Raw genomic sequence first — 25,636 nt, 5'->3', positions numbered from 1 at the left:
CATCGACTTAAAACGCGAAGTCGCACTTGCAATCTGAACCGTGGCACTTCAGCGGAGTGAGCCTCCGCGAGATGTTATATGTCAGCCTCGCGCTGGGAGTGTCTGTGTGTGCTCACAAACAGCACTTGCCGCAATGAATCCCACCATCCGAGTTCGGTTCGTTGCCACGTTAACATCGGTGGCGAGTGATATCGGAATCGATTCTGCCCTTAGCCAGCCTGCACTGACCAGCATGGTCAAAAACACCCCATGTCCTATAATGCTTGAGGAGGCAACCATCTATTGGTGGATGGAGAAAATCAGAAATGAATGTGACTTTAAGACTCGTGACAGCACCAAATGAGTTTATATCACACACATAGTCACACGATGCGTGTTGTGCACCTGTTTTCAGGAGTTCATTTTTGAGCGTGCGTGACACAAAATATATCCACTGCAGACTCTGAACTCCACTGCAGATTATCACTCAGGCCAATTCCTTTCTTGTACAGTAATGGTCATTTAGCTGGGTGCTTCTGTTTTTAGAGCATATAACTTATAGTTGGAAGTTTGTGAGCTTAAATCGAGGGTTTGGTTAATAAAACTGATCTGTCTTAAAGCTGGTTATTCAGATCAATGGCCCACCAGTAACATTGAAAAGCACTGTAAATATCTCAGTGGCAAAATTGAGCTGTATTATCTTCATACCATGCCCAGTAAAGGAAAGCATGATTCTGTGAATTTAAAACCCAATTTTTTTTTTTTACAGACGCGCGTCTCGGCTGCAGCTTTGATGACGAGGGGCTCCCACTGTGCGGCTGGACTCAGTCGGGCGATGACGCCGGAGACTGGATCAGGAACTCGGGAGCAACCCCCAACCCCAGCACCGGTCCACCTGGGGACCACACCACCGGCTGTAAGCAGCACTCACATTGTAAGATGGCTGCTTAGAAGATAAACATAAAACATTATCTGGTGGCCAGGTGGCTCAGAAGTCAGAGGACTCGGATAGCACAGCTCGATAAGGTACTGGCCAAGGTTCAAGTCCAGGCCGCTGCCTGTGATTAAACCTGCTTCTCAAGTCTTAGCGAGTTGATGACCTCAGCATGGTTACAAATGACTGCGCACAAAAATCACATCACGTTAAATTTAATTAACACGCTTAATTTGGCAACAAATTCCAGCACTGAAAATGAAATATTTAGTTTGGCCGCCTAGCGATGGCCATAACTCTCATGCAGAGCAAGTAGGAAGTGCTGCCCTCTCCTGCGTGTGGTCCAGAGGTCACTTGAAGGCATCTCAAAGGTAGCTCTTTGATAGCCAATTCTGTGGGCCGTTACACTGCTCTGCAGGAGATATGGATGGACGCGTTGTCTCGTGTTGACGCCAGTAGTATAATCGAGACAACACTGGGGGAACAAACTCACAAAATTCAATGACAAAACCATCTGTTACGAACACTCCGTGTTGAGTCTTGACCTCGGATATTGTTACCTGTTTACTTTTTACAGAATTATCTGCAGCCTTTAGCTTCTCCTGTTCAGCGTAACACGCTTTTCAGTTGTATATACATATATAAATTCAACAATTAAAGCCACTTTTTATCATACATATGTAGAGTAGGAGTTAGTGACGTCATGTCACGGTCGCCCTCTGGTACGATGACGTCACGGATGGTGACGTCATGCATAGGGGACGGGAACCCGTCACGGGTTCAGGGTCGTCTGGAGGGTCCGGAAACGTGAAGGGTGAAAGTCGGGACCCAGGGTAGGGGGAAATTGGCACCAGGCTAGGGTAGCCTGTGGGTGTACTAGGGACCTCCCCAGTACCCTTCCCCTGGGGGAGCGATGGGACCCCGGGGTAGGGGGAAATTGGCACCAGGCTAGCGTAGCCTGCGGGTGCTAAGGAATCCCCAGTACCCTTCGCCTGGGGTGTGGAGTGTAGGCAGTGAGCGTGCAGTACACGGAGTCGTGTGGGAAGAGAGGTCTTTAATAAAACAACTGGCGTAAGCCTTAATAAAACGTGGCGTGAGCCCCTACACGAAGATCTGCCTCCGAGTCATCATTTACGCCTCAACACATACACAATTACGTCTGCATTGCATTTTAACAATGTGCCGCCCAGTGCGTTATAACAAATCTCGTCTATCCATGCGTATATTTTTCGTGTGTATCTTGCAGTTAAGCCGAGACTTTGATTCGTAGATAAGAACACCCGGATGTGCTCCGTTGTTGAACTAAATGTAGGCGATCTAACCCCATGAAACACTATTATGGATGATATTGGTCGCGAAAGCATACGTGTAAAATTTTATACAGTTTTGCTTATTGGTGTCATGTCAAGAGATGAGGACATTTTATTCCCAAATGCCACAAAGCGGTGCACCACTCTGGTTTTACAGTAGCTTGTGGGTGATATCGTTAACCTAAAGTACCTTGGTCAATTGCCTCTTAGTGTATGGGTGCTGCACATTCTCATTCAGCCGAATATTGACAATGTTTGCCACATGATGAAGCAAACATTTTGTAACAGAGTGGAGAATATGACACTAAAAGTGATAGAGATTTAAATGGATTAGGTTTTTGTGGAAGTCATGACAGTAGCTGTGCAAATGCGGAGATGTTTCCTGTCGCGATAATAAAGCAAAATCCCGTGCGATGCTCTCTTGCTGTTTTTGATGAAGACACAAATCTGACCAAGCAAATTTACAATTGCGTGGGATTTTACGATCTCGTGTTTTAACTTCAAACAAACACGAGAGACAAAATGCTCACGAGCCTGCCTGCAAGGCCGAAGTGTTTCTTAAAATTTGATCTGAATAAAACTGTAAACAGGTTGAACATTTATATGGAAACATTTTAATTTTACTAATTACATTTTTAAAATTAATAAAAAATGTACGCGATCTAACCCCCAAAACCTCTATTATGGATGTATTATAATTGGTAAACAAATTAATTATAGAACACCTCAGATCATAACTACCTAAGCTAAACTATTATTATTTCTCAGGTAAAGCCCACCGAGCTCAATTTACACTGTACCTCGTGGTGAATTCATCGTGCTAGCCACAGCTGCTCTGTAAAATCAGGAGGGGGCACTGTGTAGCATAATAAATTAATCCCACTGTCCACACTTTTTTCGAGGGTTAAAATTAGCGAGTTTTCGTGAACGGAATAAAAGAAAAATTTTAATGTATTTTGATGAGCTTGAAGTTCTCCCCAACACTCCCCGACCATCGCGGATAAAACGTCTTCTCCAGACCTCACACAAACGGGCCTGGTATCTGCACCGGGCCCCTCAGAACCTCTGGGCCGGCCCTGCTTGTGCTGCAGTGTAAACTGTCGGCACGTTGTGCCGGTTTGTTTCAGCCTCCTTCTACCTCTACCTGGACTCTGCGTCCGTGGGACCTGGAGGAGGAGTGAGGCTCCTGAGCCCCAGCATCAACACCAACCAGAACGTGTGCCTGAGCTTCTGGTACCACATGTTCGGCGATGAACTTATGACCCTGAACGTGCACGTGCTGGAGGACGGCGTAGAGAGACGCGTGTGGCGTGCGGAGGGGCAGCAGAGCAGCGCCTGGCTGCAGGGAACCGTCACCATCCAGGCCAAGCCAGACACCCAGGTCAGTGGCCCCTAATACTCACCAGAACCGTCACCATCCAGGCCAGGCCACACACCCAGGTCAGTGGCCCCTAATACTCACCAGAACCGTCACCATCCAGGCCAAGCCAGACACCCAGGTCAGTGGCCCCTAATACTCACCAGAACCGTCACCATCCAGGCCAAGCCAGGCACCCAGGTCAGTGGCCTCTAATAATCACCGGAAATGCACAACAAGGACCTGATTCATTTAGCTATTCTTGGCTATTATTCTTCCACTTTGAAGAAATTACAGCCATTTTCTTCGAAAATCTTACGTAAATGTTATTTTGAAATTGCCCGTCTGCTAATTCTCAATCTTACTGTGTTCTCAATGCCTCTCGCAGTAGTTGTATCTGAGCGTACCCTATTCAATACGTTTCTGCTCTTTCAATTGCTGTTTACTTTTTGTTTTCCCACAACCTTGGATATTTAATATCTTTTTCAAAAGTTGTACCCGTGTATGTTCTGTTATGAATTACAATATTGATCCGATTTTCCACTGTTACAAATTACAGTAATTTTCATTTGAACCTGGTCCTTCAATACCAAGGATGAGATAATTATGCTTTGCCCACCAGAACAAGTAAAACGTAACTAGAAGCATCCTTTATTCTTTACATTTTACATCCATGCATGTATACAGTTGTTCCTTTGTGAATCAACATTACCGTACATTTTTCTCGTGGTTAATTTATCTGAAAACTATTCACTGTAAAGTACAGGCGTCCCTCCAGTAACTTGCTCCCCCCCCCACAGTGCAAATTCACAGTTACACAATTCATTTTTAGGGACATACTTCACACGTACGCTTGGTGTTTCACATTTACGTGCTCTAGAAAAAAAAGTATCAAAATTTTTATAATTATTTTCATTTATAAAATTTTAAGCTAACAAACAATATTTCTGATGGCGTCACGCGTCATGGCAGCGTGGAGCGTCACGCGCTGGGCGTAGCCATCGTAGATCTACCGCCTGTGTCTGCATCGCGCGTGCGTCTGTGAGCAGCCGACGGAAGTGTTCAGGGAGCCCTGAAGTTACTCATTGTTAAGCAAATCTTTGTAAATAGTAATATTTAAATTGTAATCATTAGTATTTGTTATTAAACTTCTTATTAAGTATTTTGTATAATGTTACTATTGTTATCAAGTAATACATTTACTCGTATTTTGTCAACCCAAATTATACTTAATTTTTCTTCGGTAACGCACCCCTCCATATAACATGTATGTCTATGGGAAAATAGTCTTCATACAGCGCGATTCGACTTACGCGTTGTTTTTCAGGAACGCATGTCACGCGTTATGCGAAGGTCGCCTGTGTCTGACTCAATATCTCCTCCATCTGCAGGCTATCCTGGAGGGAATTCAAGGAACAATAAGATTGAGTGATATAGGCCTGGATGACATTTCTGTAGCTGACGGAAATTGCTTTGGTAAGATGAAATTAATTATGTTTTATCATTTTACACTCGCTAATTATTAAACATTCACACCATGAAACAGATTTTTGGCCCAGTTGGGGGTCTTATTTTGAGACTTGGAGTAAAAATTCCAATCAGAAAGTACAGTACGCCATCTCCATCATCCCTCTAGAGTACTGCTGTAGGACCCCTACTTGGTGAGAAGTCCCCAGTGATTGTCCTAGGGAACAACTGGTCCCTTGCCAGAGGAAAGTGGAATTTTCACGACTGGTTCAGGACCACAAACATAAATTAGTGCGTCATAGAGATTGTTTTGGGTTAGATTGCGTAAAACCTCTATTATGGATGATATTGTTTGCAAAAGCCTACATGATAAATTAGTGCGACTGATTGGTCGTTTGAGCCGTAAGTTTAGGTTTTGGGTAAGCGACCAAAACACAGAAAGCTTCCGAGCTCATCAAACCTCGCCTGCTAAGCAGGCTTGAGGCTGGATAGCGCTTGGATGGGTGACTCCCACGCACAGACAGGTTGCAATAGGGCTATCGGGCCCTATGGCAACCTTCAATCCACGCTGACCTGGGTGGCGAAGTATGGTAAAGAAAAATCCCTCACAACCCACGCGGTGTGGGAAGGCTCTGATCCAGCAGTGGATTTAGAGAAGCTCTAACTGTCTTCTTTGGTTCTTTCGGTAAAGTCACGTAGAATTATTTTATTCTCATTCTACGTGACTTTACCGAAAGAACCAAAGAAGATGAATCATTGCAGTCACGAAAGCTTTAAATCGAAGCTCTAACTGGTTCAGACATTCGTCACTGATGTTTGTCGTGAACGGGAATCGAGCTCAAGTAGCGGGATTAACAACGCAGTGCGTGTTGGATCCCGATTTGGTGGCTGAGTGGAGATTGTACCATCGCATGTCATGATGCTGTGGCGGATTCCTCTTGCTCCTCCCTTAAACTGTGGCTGGTTAGCAAACACTGGGCAGGCTCAGATTTATACTCCATTGCACTGAAGGAAGAACTGTGCGCTGCTGGAAACTCTGCCCAGTTCATGAATCGCACCCTAGAAGTGGCACTACAACAATTTTCTGGCCCAACAGAGCTGTGACTGAATGATATTAAATAAATTCTGCACTATAACCATGCATTGATAAGTTACTAACTTACGACTCACCATGAAATGCAGAACATATATTCTGCCTGTATCTTGTGTGTAATTTAAATGTGCAGTAATTTACCCACGTATTAAAATTTATGTATTCATATTTTCACCCCACAGAGTGTGTGAGGGGATGCGATTTTGATGAGATGGACTTCTGTGGCTGGGAGAACAGCGGAGGGGACGTGGGCTGGGAGCATTGGAACGGTCCCACAAACACTGAGAACACTGGCCCTGACGATGACTTCTCTCGGCCTGGCTGTGAGTATCTTACAGCCTCGCATCACTCACAGCCTCCACTGGAGCTCCTGGCCTTGAAACCCACACTCAGTACAATGTGTCTCGATCACTGTGTTAGTGAATACAGCAGTGTCTCGATCACTGTGCTAGTGAATACAGCAGTGTGTGGATCACTGTGTTAGTGCATACAACAGTGTGTGTAGATCACTGTTAGTGAATACAGCAGAGTGTGTGTGGATCACTGTGTTAGTGAATACAACAGACTGTGTGTAGATCACTGTGTTAGTGAATACAGCAGATTTTGTGTGTATGGATCACTGTGTTAGTGAATACAACAGTGTGTGTGGGTCACTGTGTTAGTGAATACAACAGTGTGTGTGGATCACTGTGTTAGTGAATACACCAAAGTGTGTGTGGATCACTGTGTTAGTGAATACAGCAGTGTGTGGATTACTGTGATAGTGAATACAGCAGTGTGCGTGGATCACTGTGTTAGTGAATACAGCAGTGTGTGTGGATCACTGTGTTAGTGAATACACCAAAGTGTGTGTGGATCACTGTGTTAGTGAATACAGCAGTGTGTGTGGATCACTGTGTTAGTGAATACAACAGACTGTGTATCGATCACTGTGATAGTGAATACAACAGTTTGTGTGGATCACTGTGTTAGTGAATACAGTAGTGTGTGTGGATCACTGTGTTAGTGAATACACCAAAGTGTGTGTGGATCACTGTGTTAGTGAATACAGCAGTGTGTGGATCACTGTGATAATGAATACACCAAAGTGTGTGTGGATCACTGTGTTAGTGAATACAGCAGTGTGTGTGAATCACTGTTTTAGTGAATACACCAAAGTGTGTGTGGATCACTGTTAGTGAATACAGCAGTGTGTGGATCACTGTGATAGTGAATACAGTAGTGTGTGTGGATCACTGTGTTAGTGAATACACCAAAGTGTGTGTGGATCACTGTGATAGTGAATACAGCAGTGTGCGTGTGGATCACTGTGTTAGTGAATACAGCAGTGTGTGGATCACTGTGATAGTGAATACAGTAGTGTGTGTGGATCACTGTGTTAGTGAATACAGCAGTGTGTGTGTGTGGATCACTGTGTTAGTGAATACAGCAGTGTGTGTGGATCACTGTGTTAGTGAATACAGCAGTGTGTGTGGATCACTGTTTTAGTGAATACAGCAGTGTGTGTGTGTGGACAACTATGTTAACTGTGCTGTGTGTAGTTGGGAATTACCTGCTGCTGGACTCTGAGTACAACGCCCCTGGAACGGCACTGCTGCTGGAGAGTCCGGCTCTCCCCTCCTCTGGGTGCCTCGTCCTGAGCTTCCACTACTTCCTGTATGGGTCAGCAGAGAACATGGCCATCAACGTTTACATCAACAAAGGTACAGAGGCTTTTATCTCCATTACAGCTGTCAGGCTTTGCCAGTAGTTAATCTGTCATGATGTAATTGAAGATATGCACTTGTTTTCATTTCAATTTGGATGAAAGGCCATATTGCCAACTAAGGGTTGCTTTAAAGACAAGATTTAGTAGGCATTGTGTCCAGATGAAACGGTAGTAACTAAGCTCATGTATAAGTCTTTAGATACAATTATCATTCGTATTGTAAATATTAAATGTTGCTCTACACACTACTGCAAGTACATATGTATGCACAGAAGATATCATATCACTGTCTTGAACACTTCAGTGTACATGTCAGCCAATGCGAACCTGGGAATGTATACATGAGTATGGTGGTGCAGGTAAGCATCCGAACATAGATGGACTCATCCATCTGAACAAACTGTCAAATCTCTCTCCATGGTGCTAACGTTAAAAATAACCGCCACTTTTTTCAAAATTATCTTGTGGTTTTCACACCTGATGATGATTGCTTGTGTTGCAGTCGAAACGTCGTGATAATTTTATTGTTTTATATTTTTATTATTTTATTGTTTCCCTTCTACGTGACTTTACCGAAAGGACCAAGAATATGAATCCCAGCAGTCACGAAAGCTTTAAGTCAAAATATAAACTAAACTCTGTTTAAATGGGGATGATGGTTGTAATGGGGAAGATGGTTTTAATGGGGAAGATGGTTTTAATAGAGATTATGGTTTTAATGGGGATGATAGTTTTAATGAGGATGGTTTAAATAGGGATTATGGTGTGAATGGGGATGATGGTTTTAATGGGGATGCTGGTTTGAATGGGGATGATGGTTGTAAGTGGGAAGATGGTGTTAATGGGGAAGATGGTTTTAATGGGGATGGTTTTAATGGGGATGATGGTTTTAATGGGGATGGTTTTATAGGGGATGATGGTTTTTAATGGGGATGATGGTTTTAATGGGGATGATGGTTTTATCTCCGTGTAACTTTGTGTATTTGTTTGTCAGTTGCACACCCTTATGCTCCGCTTCCAGCCGTGTAACAAACCTTCTGTATCACCCACACTGACCGCAGCCGTCAATGGACAACCCGTGTGGACTGTTCAGGGAAACCAGGGAGAACAGTGGATTTTAGCTCGAGTCATGTTCCCTGAGTCCGGAAATGTGCAAGTAAGAGAATCCCTTACATGCAATGTAGTTCTGTATGTGTGTCTACTGTATTTGAAGCACTGCCGATTATATATGTGTGTGTGGCTTAGATTTGAAAGGTGTGCAGTTGTATTTGGTGAGGTTCAGATTTGTAATACTAATTAATGAGGTGGGGGGGGGGGTCTCAACAACTGCGAAGATTACGACTCAATTAGAATGTACTTTTAATTGTTTACGATTCCCCACTGTGTGCATGGCTATTCATTTGAACACTGCACCACCCTTTATTCAAATCAAGCGTGGGCTGGGGTTGAACACTTTGGGTTGAATACAGCTGAATTAAATCAAACGTTGTGCAAACCCCTGATTCATTTAAAAATTGTGCAATTAATTTAAAGTGTTGAAACTTTAAAAAACCGTGTAAATGGTTTCTGGTGTTTGTGTTAAATTTTTTGTCCTTCCCCTGCACCTCCGATTAGCACAGTTGGATACGTAGTTCAACATGCATACATACAAATGATGCACGCACGTTTTATTGTTTCTTTATGTTTACATTTCATGAAACTGAACACTTTTGAAAAGAACGTTGCGTTATTAATGAGTTGTGTGCATTTCAAGAGATCTCGTGTCATACATCTCAACTAAGTGCCAATCGTATCAGTTGATTAAACAAATCATGATGCATATCCTTAGCTCTTTCGGTAAAGTCACGTTGAAGGGAAACATTAAATAATAAAATATATAAAACAACGTGACTTTACCGAAAGAGCTAAGAATATGAATTTCTGCAGTCACGAAAACTTTAAATCAAAATTTAAAAATCATGATGCAACTTAGAATTTTTTTAGTCCATGGGTATTAACCCACTTCCTATATTTACATTTTTTATTACCTTGGTTCGTGCATTAAATATGCGTTTGTGTTCCTGCGAGTTCCAATCATATGAATTGGAATTCTGTGGACACTTCCTGGGCTGCACAGTTCGAGAATCCCCAATAATTAAATTGATGATTCCTGCTTCTACTTTAAATGAAGGAGGTGATTCTTGGGCTATTCGAATGGAGACAGGACAATTGCCGTGGAGTTGAATGGGAACTCTGTGACAGCCTAGCAGTTGTTCAGAGAATCACCACCAGATTGCATGCTCTGGATATTCCCCACAGAAAATATAATTAAAGTAATGATGCACGCATTAAACCGTGCATGTGAGAATCAACAGTTTAGTTATATAACCTATATGCTAATGTGTATATATAGAGAGAGTCATTCATTATTGTAATCAAAGCGCGACCAAAAATTGTAAATATTCGTATAGTTACTGTGGTCAATTGTTAGAAGCCTAGGAAATACCATGAATTCGCAATGCAATTGATGATCCCATTGGGCATCGTATTCCATCAAAGAGCCGCATCGCGATTGGGACCAGTCGCAGTGGGAATCGCCCGGCACTGGTCCCTTGATGTTCCCACCAAAGCGTCGCATATATGCGAGTGGTCCCACTCCAACAAACAGCACGATCATTAAAATTCTCACGTCAGACGTCCACTATAATACGTGACATTGCTTTGTATCTTTGTGCAGTTTGCCATCGAAGGAGTGCGTGGAGGGACACCTGAGAGCGATATTGCTGTGGACAGCGTCTGCATCTCAGTCTGTGAGCCTTCAGGTAAATATGAGGTTGTCGTAGTGGCAGTATTCATATAAAACCGTCCTAATTGACATGTGCATTCTAGATTAAATTCCAGGATTACAGCACAGGACACATTGGTTGCATGTCTCTAGATACATATTTGTAGCTGTATTTGTGATGCCTCATCTTTTGGTACATCACTGTTGGTAATGTAGAAAAATGATTTCCTATCTAAACGTGTGCCTTGTATTTGTTTCTGCACTCGTTTGGTCATCGATGCACACACGGACCACCTCTACAAACGCGAGAGAATGTTTCACCTGCATTTCCCCCGCACCTCTAATTAGCATGGTTGGCGACATACGGTGGAAAAGTTCAACATACATATATTAATCACGATGCAAAAGATGTCACTCTACTCCGAAAACCCCAATTACAGCCATATCGTGTGTGGTTGTGTAAAGTTAAATTGTTAAATTTTCAGAGGCTACTCATACCATTATAAACTGGCAATTTCCCTGTGAATGAGCATGCCTATGCCCTGTATTGGAGATGTGTTTGCTCACACAGTGGTATAAGTTCTACCATGGCACTGCAGGCTCACGATTGACAAAAGGCTCTTATGGTGTGCTCTCCAAATGGCCTTGCTTAAAGTGGCCTTGGCAGTTTACTACAACTGCATACTGTGCACGACGTAACCAAAGCATGCAATTGCCATCTCACAGCTCTTCGGCACATCCGTCCCATGCCCTCAATTGCCGCAGATAACACCCTCGCCTGCTGTATCATAGGTTCCCATCACAATTACAAATACTACAAAAAGATCTGCCGTGCCCTGCCGTCGACATGGGGCATGGTGGAACAGATTGTTCTGCTTTGCTAAAAATCACCGTGCTCGCTCCCCATATCTGCACGATTCAAGCAAAAGGTTGCGGCCCTCTGTCACCGTGCTCTTTGCTTGGCCTCCTGTCAGACCGAGCTTCACTGCTCACTCTGCAGCAGCTCCCTCCATCTGTAATTGGATGCAGCAGCATCCAGTCTCCTTCTACCTTCACGAAGCACCCGTAGACACACATTTTTGGCGAGCTTCTTGAGCTTTCTGGGGAACTCCGAGCGAGGCTCCGAGCGTCCTGAGTCGCGCTCGAACTTTGAATGCACGGTCATGAAATTTGAGCGCGTAAAAATTGGACTATTATTACTCTTTGCTTCTTTCAGTAAAGTCATATAGGTAGAAAAATAAATAATAAATTGCGACGTTTCGATCGCAGCACAAGCACTCGTCATCAGGTAGAAAGGTACAGCAGTAGAACTGCTGAACAAGAAAGGGCTGTTGCAACAAGACGTTATGTATAGGTTTGAGGTGGGTGTCACCCAAGGGCAAGTAGGCAGGTTCAGAGATGGAAAGGAGCCCCGTCGCCGCACGCACGCACAGCAGCTGCGTTAAAGGGAGAGATTGGCATGTTAATGCGAACGAGCACAATGGGAAATGAGCCCCGTAGTCGCACACGAGCACCGTCGCCGCACGTACAACAGCTGCGTTCATAGGAGAGACATACAGCCTATAGAACAGCGAGAGCTGCCGTTACATCGAGGATAAAGGAGGGCAGCAGTGGCTATGTTAGCTATTTCTGTGACCAGTTACAAGCTAATCACTCAGCTATTTCAATGCTAAATTCTATGCTAATTCCTTTGTCAAGGGGTGCCTCTGCGGATGTGTATACTTTAACTTAGCTATTTCAATGAGCCATTTCAATGCTAAATTATATGCTAATTCCTTTGTCAAGGTGCTTTGTTTCTTCTCACACAGCTTAAAGGTCGTGATCTGAGCGTGGCTTTTTTCACTCCAGCGCTGTCCTCCAGACAGTCTCGTCCCTTCACCTGATGAAGGCCGCTTGTGTTGTGGCCGAAACGTCGTGATTTTTGTTATTTTATTTTTTACCTACGTGACTTTACCCAATAGAACCAAAGAGTATGGATCCTTGTAGTCACGAAAGCTTTAAATCTAGAATATGTTAGTGAAGATAGCATGTCTGTGTCAGAGGACCGGGCATAGCGCCACTTCGTGGGCAACACAAGCTGCGGCGTTGGCTGCTGCACAGTGAGAGGCCAGCGTATCAACATCGGAGAACCACCGTAACGGTGGCCGTGCCAGTGAGAATTCAGAGAGTCGTAAATAACTGCTAAACAACGGCAGGAAGGATGGAAACATCACAGCAAGTTAAGACTTACCTGGTTAATAACATCCTTCCAATGATTGCCTAGTTTGTACCCATCTTCTCGGTTGAAATTGTCTGTGTTTATATATCTGGATGGCTTCAAGGGCAAATCTTTGATGGTAGCCCGAAGGTTTGCAGAGTACCTTGGTCTCGGCAAAAAACAATATCGTGTGAACCGACCGCGTTAAAACAGTGATCATCCACGGCAGAGGTATTGGTTCTGCCATGTTTCAAATCTGACTTGTGTTCGCGAACACGGTCCGAGACATGTCGTTTCGTTTCCCCGATGTAACTGCTACCGCAGACACAACTTAGTCTGTAGACACCTAGGTATTGCATGTCAGGAATCACATCCTTCACAGAAGAGATCAAATTACGGATTTTGCGTACTGGACTCTTTGGTTCTTTCGGTGAAGTCACGTAGGTATAAAATAAAATAAATCACGTCGTTTCAGGCGCAACACAAGCGTCCGTCATCAAGTGTGAAAGCATGGTCTGCTGCTGAAGCAGACTGTTTTAAAAGGTTTGAAATGGGTGTAGCCCAAGGGTCATAACGAAGTGGCCGGGGCTAGTGATGTTAATGTGAGAAATTAGTATGTAGCTGTAAGATAGAAGGAGAGCGGCCTCCTCGACGAGGGCATGGAAGTGCAGCTGCATCGGGCGACTCCTTTCCATCTCTGACCCCGCCTACTTGCCCTTGGCTGACACCCACCTCAAACCTATACATAACCTCTTGTTGCAACAGCCCTTTCTTGTTCAGCAGTTCTACTGCTGTGTCTTTCTACCTGATGGCGATTACTCGTGTTGCGATCGAAACGTCGTGATTTATTTTTTCTACTTACGTGACTTTACCGAAAGAACCAAAGAGTATGCATTCCTGCAGTCACGAAAACTTCAAATCAAGATTGGACTATTATTGTTTCATCATTGCAGCATTAATATTGATGAAACACTGTGCATAACACAGCAGATAAAAGAGTGCTCTTATGAATAAATGTTGGGTGCGTCGGTTGACGAGTACCGTCCCATTGTCTTTATTTCATGAACTGAAGCTCCAACAACGCCGGCACCAACGCCACCACCTACGCCACCACCTCCAAGTGAGAATTTGCAGTGGAGTGTGCGGTTCGTCAGGGAGAACCTAAACGCCTCATCGGTTTGAGGCCTTGTGCTGTACTGGTTTACAGTGTCAAGTCGCGATGTTTATATTTCTACAACGAGTGTTGTGGTGGGACAGTGATTAGCGCATTGCACTATGAACAGGGGTCACGTCGGTTTGATTCCTGGCCACGGCTAATATCAGTGGGAAGTGATGCTTGAACTGGTCCTGCCTCACAACCCCCCCCCCCCCACCCTTCATCAATCAGCACTGACCAGCGTGGTGAAGTATGGTTAAACCCACATTACTAATATGGCCTGGGGGAGGCCTTCATCTACAGTAGCAGTGCATTGATAAAGGGCATGTTATATTTTTTCATGATTATCCATGCAACCTTTCAGTTCCGCAACTCCGATTAACACAATTAGCGACATACAGTGTGAAAGAAGTTCAACATACGCACATACATACTATTGTGGCTTTATTGATGTTGAACAGAGCCATGTCATCCGAGAGACATGATTGAGACGTAATGTGCACGGTCATACCATCCCGGCCATCATACTACAGTAGTATCATAACAGATGTCATAAACTAAGTAGTATGAGTAATAGCAGTATTTAATAAAAAATATATGTTTTATATATCCAGTGATAAAAAAGTCATATCTGAAAACTTTTGGTCCCGCATAATTAGGCGCAAAAATGGAAAACTTATATATTTTAAACAATCTTTGTTTTAAGTGTTCTATGGTACAGAGTATAATTGACATAAGTTTAAATATAACATGTATACATGTTTCTTTCAGATCCCAAATTTCGGAGTGTGCTCAAATGTTTAACTATTCTTTTTTCTCATGGAAGTCTTATCTAGAGGTTTTAAAGGTGCTGAATCCAAATAGGTGTCATTTTAATCAATTATATGTTCATATACTTCTGGGAAACGTGCGATGTTAAAGCTGATGGAAAGCCAGCAAAGCCTGCTGCCAATTCCCAGCATATATGTACGTGCTGGTAACATTTACAACCGTCACTTGTATTATGCAATGATGTTCGTAACTTTCAGAACCAGGACACTGCAGCATTTGTGGAGACCCTCATTACTGGACATTTGACGGGGTCGCCCACGACTTCATGGGCACGTGCACCTACACCGCATCCATCCCGTGCAACCAGAGCTCCAACCTGCCCCACTTCAACGTGGAGACGACAAACGAGCACCGTGGCGGCAGCACGGCCGTGTCTTACGTCAAAGAGGTCCACGTGGAGGTCTACGGCCACAGAATCACCTTGGGCCAAGGGCGCCGGGTGCTGGTGAGGCCTGCGCTTGCACAGTACCTCTTGTTTCTTCATTGCAGGACCGAGTCCCACCAAGCTCGCCGGTCCCACTCAGCAGGTGCCAGTTTGTTGCTGCACTGTAAAACCCAAGGCTGTGACGTCACACACACAATGAACGTGACGCTTGCAGATGATGCGGTGACGCCGTGTCCTATGTCCTCACGTCACGCATTTAAATGTAATTGCGGTAGAATATCATCTCGACTGTGTCAATTGTGTCACCTCTGTTGTGCAGGTGGATGGGCTGCGTTTGACTCCTCCGTTCTTCATTTCGGGGGTGTACATCCAACTGAGTGGATCCTACGTTGTGCTCGAGACCGATTTCAATCTGGTTGTTCGGTTTGATGGGAACCACCATGTGGAGATAGTCGTGCCTGGAGAATACACGGGGGAACTGTGCGGCATCTGCGGTGAGTTGATCTGCTGAGAGAAGTGACACAATAAGCAACTGACTTCACACTGTAGAATTAATAAAATCTTAATGTGATTGCAGTTGACAGAATATGCAAAGATATCAGCCATGGATGAGCTGCAGTAAGGACCATTGAGCATTATCAGCCACGAATTCTAACAAAAATGGAAAAGTTAAATATGCATTTCATCGAGCAAGTGCCGTTTTTCACATAAACCATTTGAATTGCAACTACTAATGGAACGATTTGTGTTGTTTTACAGGGAACTTTAATGGAGATGGCTCAGATGACAATCTGAAGCCAGATGGGTCAGCAGCGGCCTCATCAAGCGAGCTGGGAAATAGCTGGAGAGTGTTCAACAGTTCTGATGATGAGTGAGTATCCGTTCTTCTCAACTATTTCCATGCGTGTCTGATAATTACAACAGTGCCATTGCAAAAGCCTCTGGATAATACACATGGAAGGCATTGGTATTGACAGCCATTCGAGCTCGAGATAGACAAGAAGTGCCAAACATGGGCCCCATGCTTACATTAGATCTGACTATTGTGCCACTGATGCTGTATTTGTGTCAGCTGTTTGGGCTACAGTGAGTTATCTTCATGATGATGATGGTAATGACGACTGTGACTATGTTCCAAGTGATGTTTTCTCTTTCAAACTCGGTGAGGTTAACCTGCGCGTGTGTTTGTTGACAGTTGCCAAGATGATACCGGGGAAATACCTCCATGTGATGAGAATGACAAGAACCTGTATGAATCGGATACGTTCTGTGGAATAATCACTGGCCCTGAGGGTGGGTATTGCTCTCTGTTAAGTTCAGCTGTTAACTCATAACTATGCATGAGAATGGACTTCATTAGATTGCAGACATTGTGGCATTTCCACTCCATGGAGCTATACCCACAACAAGTTTACCTGTGTGATGGGCATTCAATTCTAGTTGGCATAATGCTTTTTAAAATTGTTATCACTTTAAAATATATAGAGGCTAGGAAATTCTTATTACACGTATTTTTTTCAAAACTATTTCGCGATCCATGATGAAATTGTTTCTACAGATAATTAGCGTTCAAAGTTGTTTTGCTATTAATGGGAGCACAGTGCACAAACCATTTCACCGCTGCTGCATCAAGAGGAGTGATGTGCCAATGCTGCTAACACTGACATCGTATTTCTCACTTCCATCAGGAGCTTTCAAAGAGTGCCACGCGGTGCTGCCTCCACAAGTCTTCTTCGACAACTGCGTGTTCGACCTGTGTGCCACGGGTGGGGACCACGGCTCGCTGTGCCAGGCCCTGCAGGCCTACGCCGACCAGTGCGCCCAAGCTGGGGTCATCGTCACGTGGAGGAACAACACCTTCTGCCGTGAGTGCACCGCCTGCTGTGATGTCACCGCCACACTGATTGCCCAGCCATGAAATTTGATTGTGATTTGATGGACATGTGATTGTAAATCTGATAATCTATAGATGCCTAGATATACCGTGGGATTTTAATATGATAAGTGAAATTCAAACCTAACTAGGGTTTTCCATTGCATGAGAGACGCATTGTTAATAGTGCAGGTGTATTAACCATAAATACTCACCATCTGCTTTACATTGGACGCTACAGATTCCCTGACATTTTAAACAAAGTAGGCTTTTGTGTGATGGTGTTGTTGAAATTTGCCAAATGTGTAAAATGATCTGCCAATTACTCGATCTGGATTACAAATAACAACATTGCTCTTACTGGCAGACTAATTCCGATGACAAGCTGGTGCTCAGTCACCTTGTGCTGCCCAGAGTCAGCTGCCAATATCCAGCCGCCTTTGAATATTTACGCGATCTAACCCAAAACAACCTCTAGTATGGATATTGGTCACGAAAGCCTACGTGTAAAACCGCCTTTGAATGTTTGAGATAATATGTGGCTCAAGGTGTTTTATGTTTTGAAGTATTTAAGCACCATTGGAAATTAAAGATTAGTCAAGATTATTGTTGTGTGTGACACCCACAGCATTCCCGTGTGAACCGGGCAGCCACTATGAGAGCTGTGCCCCACCGTGCCCGGCCACCTGCAGCAACGCAAGTCTCCCGGGTGGCTGCAACCAGCAATGTGCAGAGGGCTGTGTCTGTGACGACGGCTTTGTCCTCTCTGGGGACAAGTGTGTCCCTACAGATCAGTGCGGTTGCCTGGATAACAATGGCCACTACCATCCGGTGAGCTAAGCAAAGATATGTACGTAAATCCCTATCCTAGGATTTGTGTTTGATGCAGGCCAACACAAGTTTGAATCTTCCTTAATAAAAAATAGGATTTCAAGTCACAGTCAAAAGCATTCATGTGTTTTTATTTATTTACTCGTCATCATAATAATAGCTAAAAGGTCAACTGAGATGTTTCTAAAGACATTGCATTTGTATCTCAGCTCAGGGAGAGCTGGTTTGAGTCGCATGACTGCAGCAAGCGCTGCATCTGTGTCAATCCTGGCGGCAATGTGAGCTGTGATGCCTGGGTCTGTAAGGACGATGAGATCTGCAGTGTGGAGGATGGCATCCTGGGCTGTCACAGACAGGGTGAGTGCTTCCTGCGTGATTTTTCAGTCTACATATAATGCTATGAAACATTGTTCTCCAGGTCTAGATGATCACACCCCAAAACTGTACACTAATTTATCCAGTGTAATGGTGTGGAGGGGTTTCCCGGATAAAACTAAATATGGATAATTCAAAACATATAAATTCTACAAAAACATGTTTCTTACTTAGATAGAATAGGGATGCATACCTAATAATGACTTCTGTAGCGCCGTAACATAGCAAGCCATTGGAAGGTTGCTGAACAGAATGTATGTAGAATGTGTTGTCTGTCTTTATTGTTTCGTAAAAGAAGTATTTTGTTGACATGTTGAATTATTGCCATAGCATATGCAATAATTAATCATGAAGCAGGGGTAGCTCGGAATTCAACCAGGCCATACGTAAAACTTAACATGTTGTTTTACAATCATGGTTGACCTGCCCACTCATAATGAGCATTAACTGAAAATGTGTCCGAAATATTATTCATTGTGTAGTGGGTCCAACGGAGTCGCAGATGTTCCTTTTAGAGGCAACACTTTTATTTGTAACACCGTAACACTGTAACACATAGGGGTAACTGCCCCTTTACCAGACTACAGCGAGTTACTGCTACGAAGGGTCGATCCCTCACACGGGTCTCCGACCACATGGATGCCTTGTAGGACGGAGAGCTTCAGCTTGAGACGTAGAGTTTCCCGCTTGTAGATGGTGAGCTTCCAGCTTGTAGAATGCAGTGACCCTGGTCCCTCTCAGGGACCCGCCTTATATCCCTCTCTGGTCAGGGCCGCTCCGCCCTCGGCCCCGCCCGCCTTCCTGAACATTTTCGTTCCCTCTCGAACCTTCTCAAGAGCTCCCTCCGGACACGTGATCACCCACCAGTCCCCCCACCCGGGGCCCCCTGTGTGGACATTCCGGATCACGTGTTTACGGGGTCAACCAGAGTGCCATGGCTCGGGGCAACCCTGCCCCTGGGCTGACGCTCACCCCCTCCCCCTCGAGGGAGCCCCCACCACATGCTGTGTGTGGTGCCCGCACTATCCCAGTGTTCGCCAAGCACCGCTAGGGCTGGTACTACACACAGCCACCCACACGGTGCTGTCCACGATGTACAGTAGGAACATCGAACGACACGACCCTTCCGGGCCGGCACCATACAGTGACATCCCTGATGTCACTACATCACCCCCCCCCCCCCCTTCGTAGCATCCAGCCGTCCCGGCTGTCAACTCCCCCCGCAATGAACATTAAATGAAATGCAACAAGCAAAAAAAAACACTGTGCCTCAACGATAATAAGAACAGATATAAATACCCCAACCCACCTGTACAAAAATTACACTATATACAAATGTACAAACCAACAGGGAGAAGAGTGGAAACCAACAAAACCATAACCACACCATCTTAACAACAATATAAAAGAACAGCGTGAACCACGGGATCCCCCATTAGCATCAGATCTCCCACCTTCATCGTGTAACGACGGACGCGAGCACAATGGCAGCAAGGTTAAATCAATGACCACCGCGACTCAGCGAGCGCGACAAGCAACCGAAAGCTTGGGAGCGAGCGTACAAGTGAATCACGATACAACACCATACCAACAATAATAAAAAACGTGTAACACACGGGATCCCCCATAACCATCACACCTGCCATCTTCATCGTGTAACAATGCACTTGAGCACAATGGCGGCCAGGATGAACCAATAACCGCCGCGACTCAGCGGGCGCGACGAACAACCGACAACGCGGGAGGGTGCGTGCAAGAGGATCGCGTACGAGTCTTTGAGCAGGTCCGTGATGCCGGGCCCCCCCCCCACAGGGGAGGTGGCTCGCACCACTGGAGGAACCGCAGGGAATGTGTCAATGTTCCGCCAGACCCGGCTCCTCACAAAGAGCAGCAGGCCAGGCCGGCAGGTCCATCCCCCTCGAAGCCTGCGAAACCGGCACGCGCGACCGTTCAGGGGATGCCGGACGCACTCAACACTCGGCCCCAGCAATATGGAGATGAGATGAATTCGCGCGGCGTGATTACCGGTTCAAGGCGAGAGGGGCGGACAGTACAGCAACTAATCACATCTCTGGTTCGTCACGTGCAAGGCTCCACACTCGCATTCCCGACAACGCCCCCTACCGGACGTGCCGGAGCCGCATGAGCCAACCCCGTACTTTCCTGAATGATCTTGGTGTCCAACCCAGCATTTTGAACCTGAACACAAGGTTCCTGGTCATCAGACACCAACGTTTGTGCTATAGCTCGGTACCCCGCAGTACCCAAATCGAGCGGCTCCCTCAAATGGAGGGGAACAGACATTCGCGCCGGGCGGGATTTCCCCCGTTCGGCGCGCGGACATTTGTACCGTAGCGTAAGCCGCACACAGCCGGTTAGGGGAAGGCAAAAACGCCAGACTACAGGGCTGCTGTAACTGCAGACCCCCTTTCCTGCCAGCAGTGTAACATTCTCTATGTAATGAAGGCACCGAAGCCCCTCCTTTCGAATCAGCACCAGCTTCTCCACAGTTTTGAGATCTTCACTAAAAACTGCTGCCACTGCTATTCAGTGGCCTAAAACAAAATGTTTAGCTTCGGATGACCGCTGCAAAGTATTATCTGTATTTTGATTTAGTGTGCTGATCTTAAAGGTGCATTGAAAAATGTGATACTCCGACTGATGCTCCTGTTGTTTGTGGAGTGACTCATGCAGCCAGCTGTGGCTCTAGGGTTTGGTGTTACATGTTTTTTATGTAGTTTATTGTTTAAAATTCGGTCACAGTTCCTATGATCACTGTTACATTGCATTTATGGCTTTATTTTGGTGATTTCTAAAAGTTTTTTGGTTTACCCATGTTTTTGTTTATGGTAGTATGGAGTTATACTGATGGCCTTAATCTAAGTTTTCTTGTTGTTGTTTGACTTGCATCCCACTGGGATTTTTGCACACAGCGTTGGTGTACGGTGCTATTTCAGGAATATTTTGATGTTTTTTCCTGGATTTTCTGTTTGCACAGTCACATAGTCACTTTAAGATGTTTTTTTGTTAATGTTTTTGTTTTTTGTTTGTTGCGGTTGCACCCGATTCAAGAGCCAAATGGCTCACAGGGCTATACCAAATAAATGAAAACTATGAAACTATGTCTACAGATTTACCAGCAACTGAATTTCCAACACCAACAACAAAGTCACCATCAGCAATATCATCACCAAGTAAATGCACACATTATAAAGATGAAAATACTACAGCACTACATCAAGACATTTTACAACGAAGCATAATTCATTTTGCTGCAATAATAAATACAATTCTATTGTGTACACTCTTGCACTTAAAACCACACGCATAAACCGCTTTCAAAGATAATAAAATTCAGAACAATAATTTATCGAGACTCATTCCAATTTTAATGCTGAAAGATGTATTTTTCACAATGACGACTGAAGCACCAAAAAAACATACATTTCCCTGCTGTGCTCTTTGCTATATAAAGGCACTGAGGCTCCATCGTTCGAATCAACATCAGCACCAAATTCTCCAGCAGGATCAACAACAGGTAAATATGCCCAAAACAAATGACACTGAGATCACAGCACCGTCATTGTTATTGTGCTTATTTCTAACAATGCCTGATGGTAAATTATATTTTTTAAAGGTTCACGATTATTATAAACATAAATATTATCCTTCACAAATAATTCAATTCTTGCCTGTAACGTTCTGTATGCAATGAAGGCACCGAGGTCCCACCTGTTGAATCCTCTGTGTCTAGAGATGTACGAGCAACTGCATTTCCTACATAAATACAATCACCATCAGCATTGTCAACACCAATTATATATGGACAGCACAGACATCAACCTGAGATTACAGTGCTCTTAACTTTCACAGTAATGATGAAAGTATCATAAATGAGAGCCTATGAAAATAATATCCAATATATAAAATGTTTCCATTTAAAGCATTCGTGACTGCAGGGATTCGTATTCTTGGTTCTTTCGGTAAAGTCACGTGGAAGGGAAATAATAAAAGAATAAAAATCCACCAATTAAATTCTCACGACGTTTCGATTGCAAAAAGAACCAAGAATATATAAATTGTTGCTTCATTAGGAATTATAAAATGTATATCAGGCTAAAGAATCAGTATTATAAATATAAATGGCAATTCCAAATGTTGTGTTTTTCAAAAACAGGCATAAAACTAAATTTCGTAAATCATAATCACTTGACTAATAATAATACATTTAAAAGAAATTACCTTTTCTGGGAACTCACAAAAATATATGATTGTTGGAATGAACTGAAATATGATGTGGAAGCGTTAGTGTTGTACTGCAGGGATACCACGGATGGATGATGCAACCTCCCTGATGCTTCTCGTTTGATCTCATTGCACGTGCCGTTTGAAATTTAGTGAACGCAGAATTCGATTCCGTTGTGTTAAATATTCTAAAAGGTTCAATAATTGAAAAGTGTCCATAATTAGTTAATTCTGTAAATGCGACATTTCGTCAAGCAAACATTCCTCCCATTAGCATCGACGCCCGGACCAACTCGTCCGCCAGCAAGCACGACCACGACCAATACGACAGCAGCTCCTCCAAGTAAACACTGCACACACAGCACACGCTTTGGTATATGCCAGTGACTGAGAGAGTGCCCTTAGATAGAAATGGATAGGCTGATGGCTTTATGTCTGTGAAAAAAAATGTTTTCAGTATTGGAAAGTAATTGGAGTGAAGTGATGGTTTGGGTCAGACCTGATTTGATCTTGATCAGATGGTCAAATCCAGTTTTATTGTCTGAATAGGATCAAATTCTATCCCCAGTTTAGTAACAAGATATCCCCCCTCCTCTTTTCAGAACATAGATGGACTCGTCCTTCTAAACAAACTGCCAATTCGTTGCCCGTGGTGCTAACGTTTTTTTAAAGTAAATAAATACAAACACCGCTTAAAAATAAATAAATAAATAAATGCGAACCGTCACTTCTTTCAAATGTTTCTTGCCGTTGCTTTTCACACCTGATGACGACCGTTTGTGTTATGGTCGAAACGTCGTGAGAATTTTTTTTATTGTTTTATATATATTTTATTATTTTGTTTCCCTTTAACGTGACTTTACCGAAAGAGCTAAGAATAACAAGATATCCATTACTGAATATTTTTTTCCAACATGCGATAACTCTAGAGGGACACAACCAGAAATCACACCAGGATATGTGTTTTTATAGGATAATTATTGCAGGTTTATTGGTTCATGATGACATAAAGAGGCAAACGAGCTGAAGAGGAAATATATCAAACAGTGCATATTACACTATCAGTGATAGATCAGCAAAATTGAAACTGACTAAAAAGTCCATAAATAAGCACGGAGTAGTGCATGCTTGATATTACACTCGGAGACAGAAATAGAAGCACATGGATCAGAGAACATATGCCGGTTGAAGTTTACAACTGAATTTTGATTATAACTCAATCTCTGGGTTGTCGAGGAGTGTCTACCAATTACTACAATTTTTGGGTGGTTGTCTTGATTTTATACAATGCTCTCATAACGCAGTTACTTTATTCTTATCAAATGTGTGGCTACTTGTACCAGATATAATATGACCAGCCCATGAAGATGTGATGAGATGTTTAATTAAATTGTTAAACATCAAATGCTGTATCTGACGAATCGTGCACCACTATGCATCATATGCCACTTTTGTGAAAAAAATACATTTTATTTCTCTAATTCCAGAACCTGGTGACTGCGTGATCACTGGAGACCCTCACTACATCACGTTCGACAAGACGACGCACCACTTCATGGGCGAGTGCACCTACACGGCAGCCGTCCCGTGCAACCAGAGCTCCACCCTGCCGCCCCACTTCAACGTGGAGACAACAAATGAGTTCCGGGGCGGCAGCACGGCCGTGTCTTACGTCAAGGAGGTCCACGTGGAGGTCTACGGCCACAGGTTCACCTTGGCCAAAGGACGCCGGGTGCTGGTGAGCGTTACACTGTACCTTCACGGTGCTGGTGAGCGTTACACTGTACCTTCATGGTGTTGGTGAGCGTTACACTGTACCTTCACGGTGCTGGTGAGCGTTACACTGTACCTTCAAGGTCATGTCTATGGGTTGCCAAACTCAGGCAGATGCTAAAGGGGAAAAAACCCAAAGTTTACATTTTCTCCTTTGGCTGAAAAAGGCAAACTTGTCTCCCAACTGTGCTGCACAGTATACCAGAACTTGCTAACCTGATGAGTGCCCACTGAGAGGGCAACTCTCATCAATAATAATTATAGCTCATATAGCATCTTTCACACTCATTGTAAAATATCATAAAATACATCAATTACGATTAAGAAGTGGTTAAGTTAAAATAAGATGCTTTCTGAAAGATATATTTTTTTAGGCAGGAATGGACAAACCTAAATTTCGATTTAAAGCTTTCGTGACTGCATTGATTAATCTTCTGGGTTCTTTCGGTAAAGTCACGTAGAATGGAGATAAAATAATAAAAATAATAATAATAGAATACAATTCTCACCACGTTTCAGCCACAACACAAATATGCTTCCTCAGGTGAAGAAACAGGACTGTCTGGAAGACAGCGCTTGAGTGAACCCTGCCAAGCTTGACAGCGTCTTTTAAGCTTTGTAGGAGGAAGAGAGCGCCTTGACAAAGGAGTTTACATATAAATTAGCATGTAACTGGGGGATTAGCATGATGTTGGTGTCGGAACGGAGGAGGGGGAAGAGGAGTTTACATATAAATTAGCATGTAACTGGGGGATGAGCATGATGTTGGTGTGAGGGATTAGCACCACGGAGAGTGACGAGCTTTGTTCAGACAGACGAGTCCATCTATGTTCGGAATGGAGGAGGGGGGGGAAAGAGGAGGAAACGGCCACAGTGCGTTGCTCTGTCCTGTGTTGCGTTATGACTATGCTATAAACGAGACTACTATACATTACAATATTATACCTTCCAATCTAAACTACATTGTATAATGTATCCATGGACAAACCCCACCCTTGAATTATACAATGCGTTACTATACACTACCCTATACTTTAGACTATAAAAGATTAGACTTGTATTGTTACACTATGTATTATTCTACTAACCCTACTGTATACCACACTGCTGTATATTCACTATACAATTATGGTACTATATATTGCCTTATGAATTATGTTAAACATTACACTGTTATACTATTTATTATTATACAAAATGCTATAAACTATACTATTGACCGTCGTGTGAAAGGTACTAAGAGGCAGTGCCAGCGCATAGACTGCGGTCTGAAAGTCACCGTAAAATACAAACAATCAAGAACCGAAATGGTTTATAACGTCTTTCCAATGGTTACTAAGCCGGAATCCATCTTCTCT

General features: G+C 43.8%; 1 protein-coding gene across 1 annotated transcript in view; it reads left to right on the top strand.

Moving 5' to 3' along the window:
• The first annotated feature begins 908 nt into the window (after positions 1-908).
• Positions 909-25,636, top strand: part of LOC116954483 (zonadhesin-like) — a 70,861-nt gene continuing 46,133 nt past the window's right edge. The window contains exons 1-18 of the mRNA XM_076052227.1: positions 909-3,604; positions 4,972-5,056; positions 6,323-6,463; positions 7,682-7,843; positions 8,910-9,004; positions 10,565-10,649; positions 13,882-13,929; positions 14,994-15,241; positions 15,501-15,675; positions 15,941-16,052; positions 16,377-16,474; positions 16,870-17,046; positions 17,683-17,885; positions 18,095-18,242; positions 21,392-21,454; positions 21,736-21,798; positions 22,780-22,848; positions 23,993-24,243. Coding sequence (XP_075908342.1) covers positions 3,464-3,604; positions 4,972-5,056; positions 6,323-6,463; positions 7,682-7,843; positions 8,910-9,004; positions 10,565-10,649; positions 13,882-13,929; positions 14,994-15,241; positions 15,501-15,675; positions 15,941-16,052; positions 16,377-16,474; positions 16,870-17,046; positions 17,683-17,885; positions 18,095-18,242; positions 21,392-21,454; positions 21,736-21,798; positions 22,780-22,848; positions 23,993-24,243 — 2,364 coding nt within the window. The 5' untranslated portion in view covers positions 909-3,463. The remainder of the gene's footprint in view (positions 3,605-4,971; positions 5,057-6,322; positions 6,464-7,681; positions 7,844-8,909; positions 9,005-10,564; positions 10,650-13,881; positions 13,930-14,993; positions 15,242-15,500; positions 15,676-15,940; positions 16,053-16,376; positions 16,475-16,869; positions 17,047-17,682; positions 17,886-18,094; positions 18,243-21,391; positions 21,455-21,735; positions 21,799-22,779; positions 22,849-23,992; positions 24,244-25,636) is intronic.

This window comes from Petromyzon marinus, chromosome 55, assembly GCF_048934315.1.
Source record: "Petromyzon marinus isolate PM22_M1 ecotype Great Lakes invasive population chromosome 55, UKy_Petmar_22M1.pri1.0, whole genome shotgun sequence".
Taxonomy (NCBI): domain Eukaryota; kingdom Metazoa; phylum Chordata; class Hyperoartia; order Petromyzontiformes; family Petromyzontidae; genus Petromyzon; species Petromyzon marinus.
This window is presented reverse-complemented; position numbering and strand designations above follow the sequence as displayed.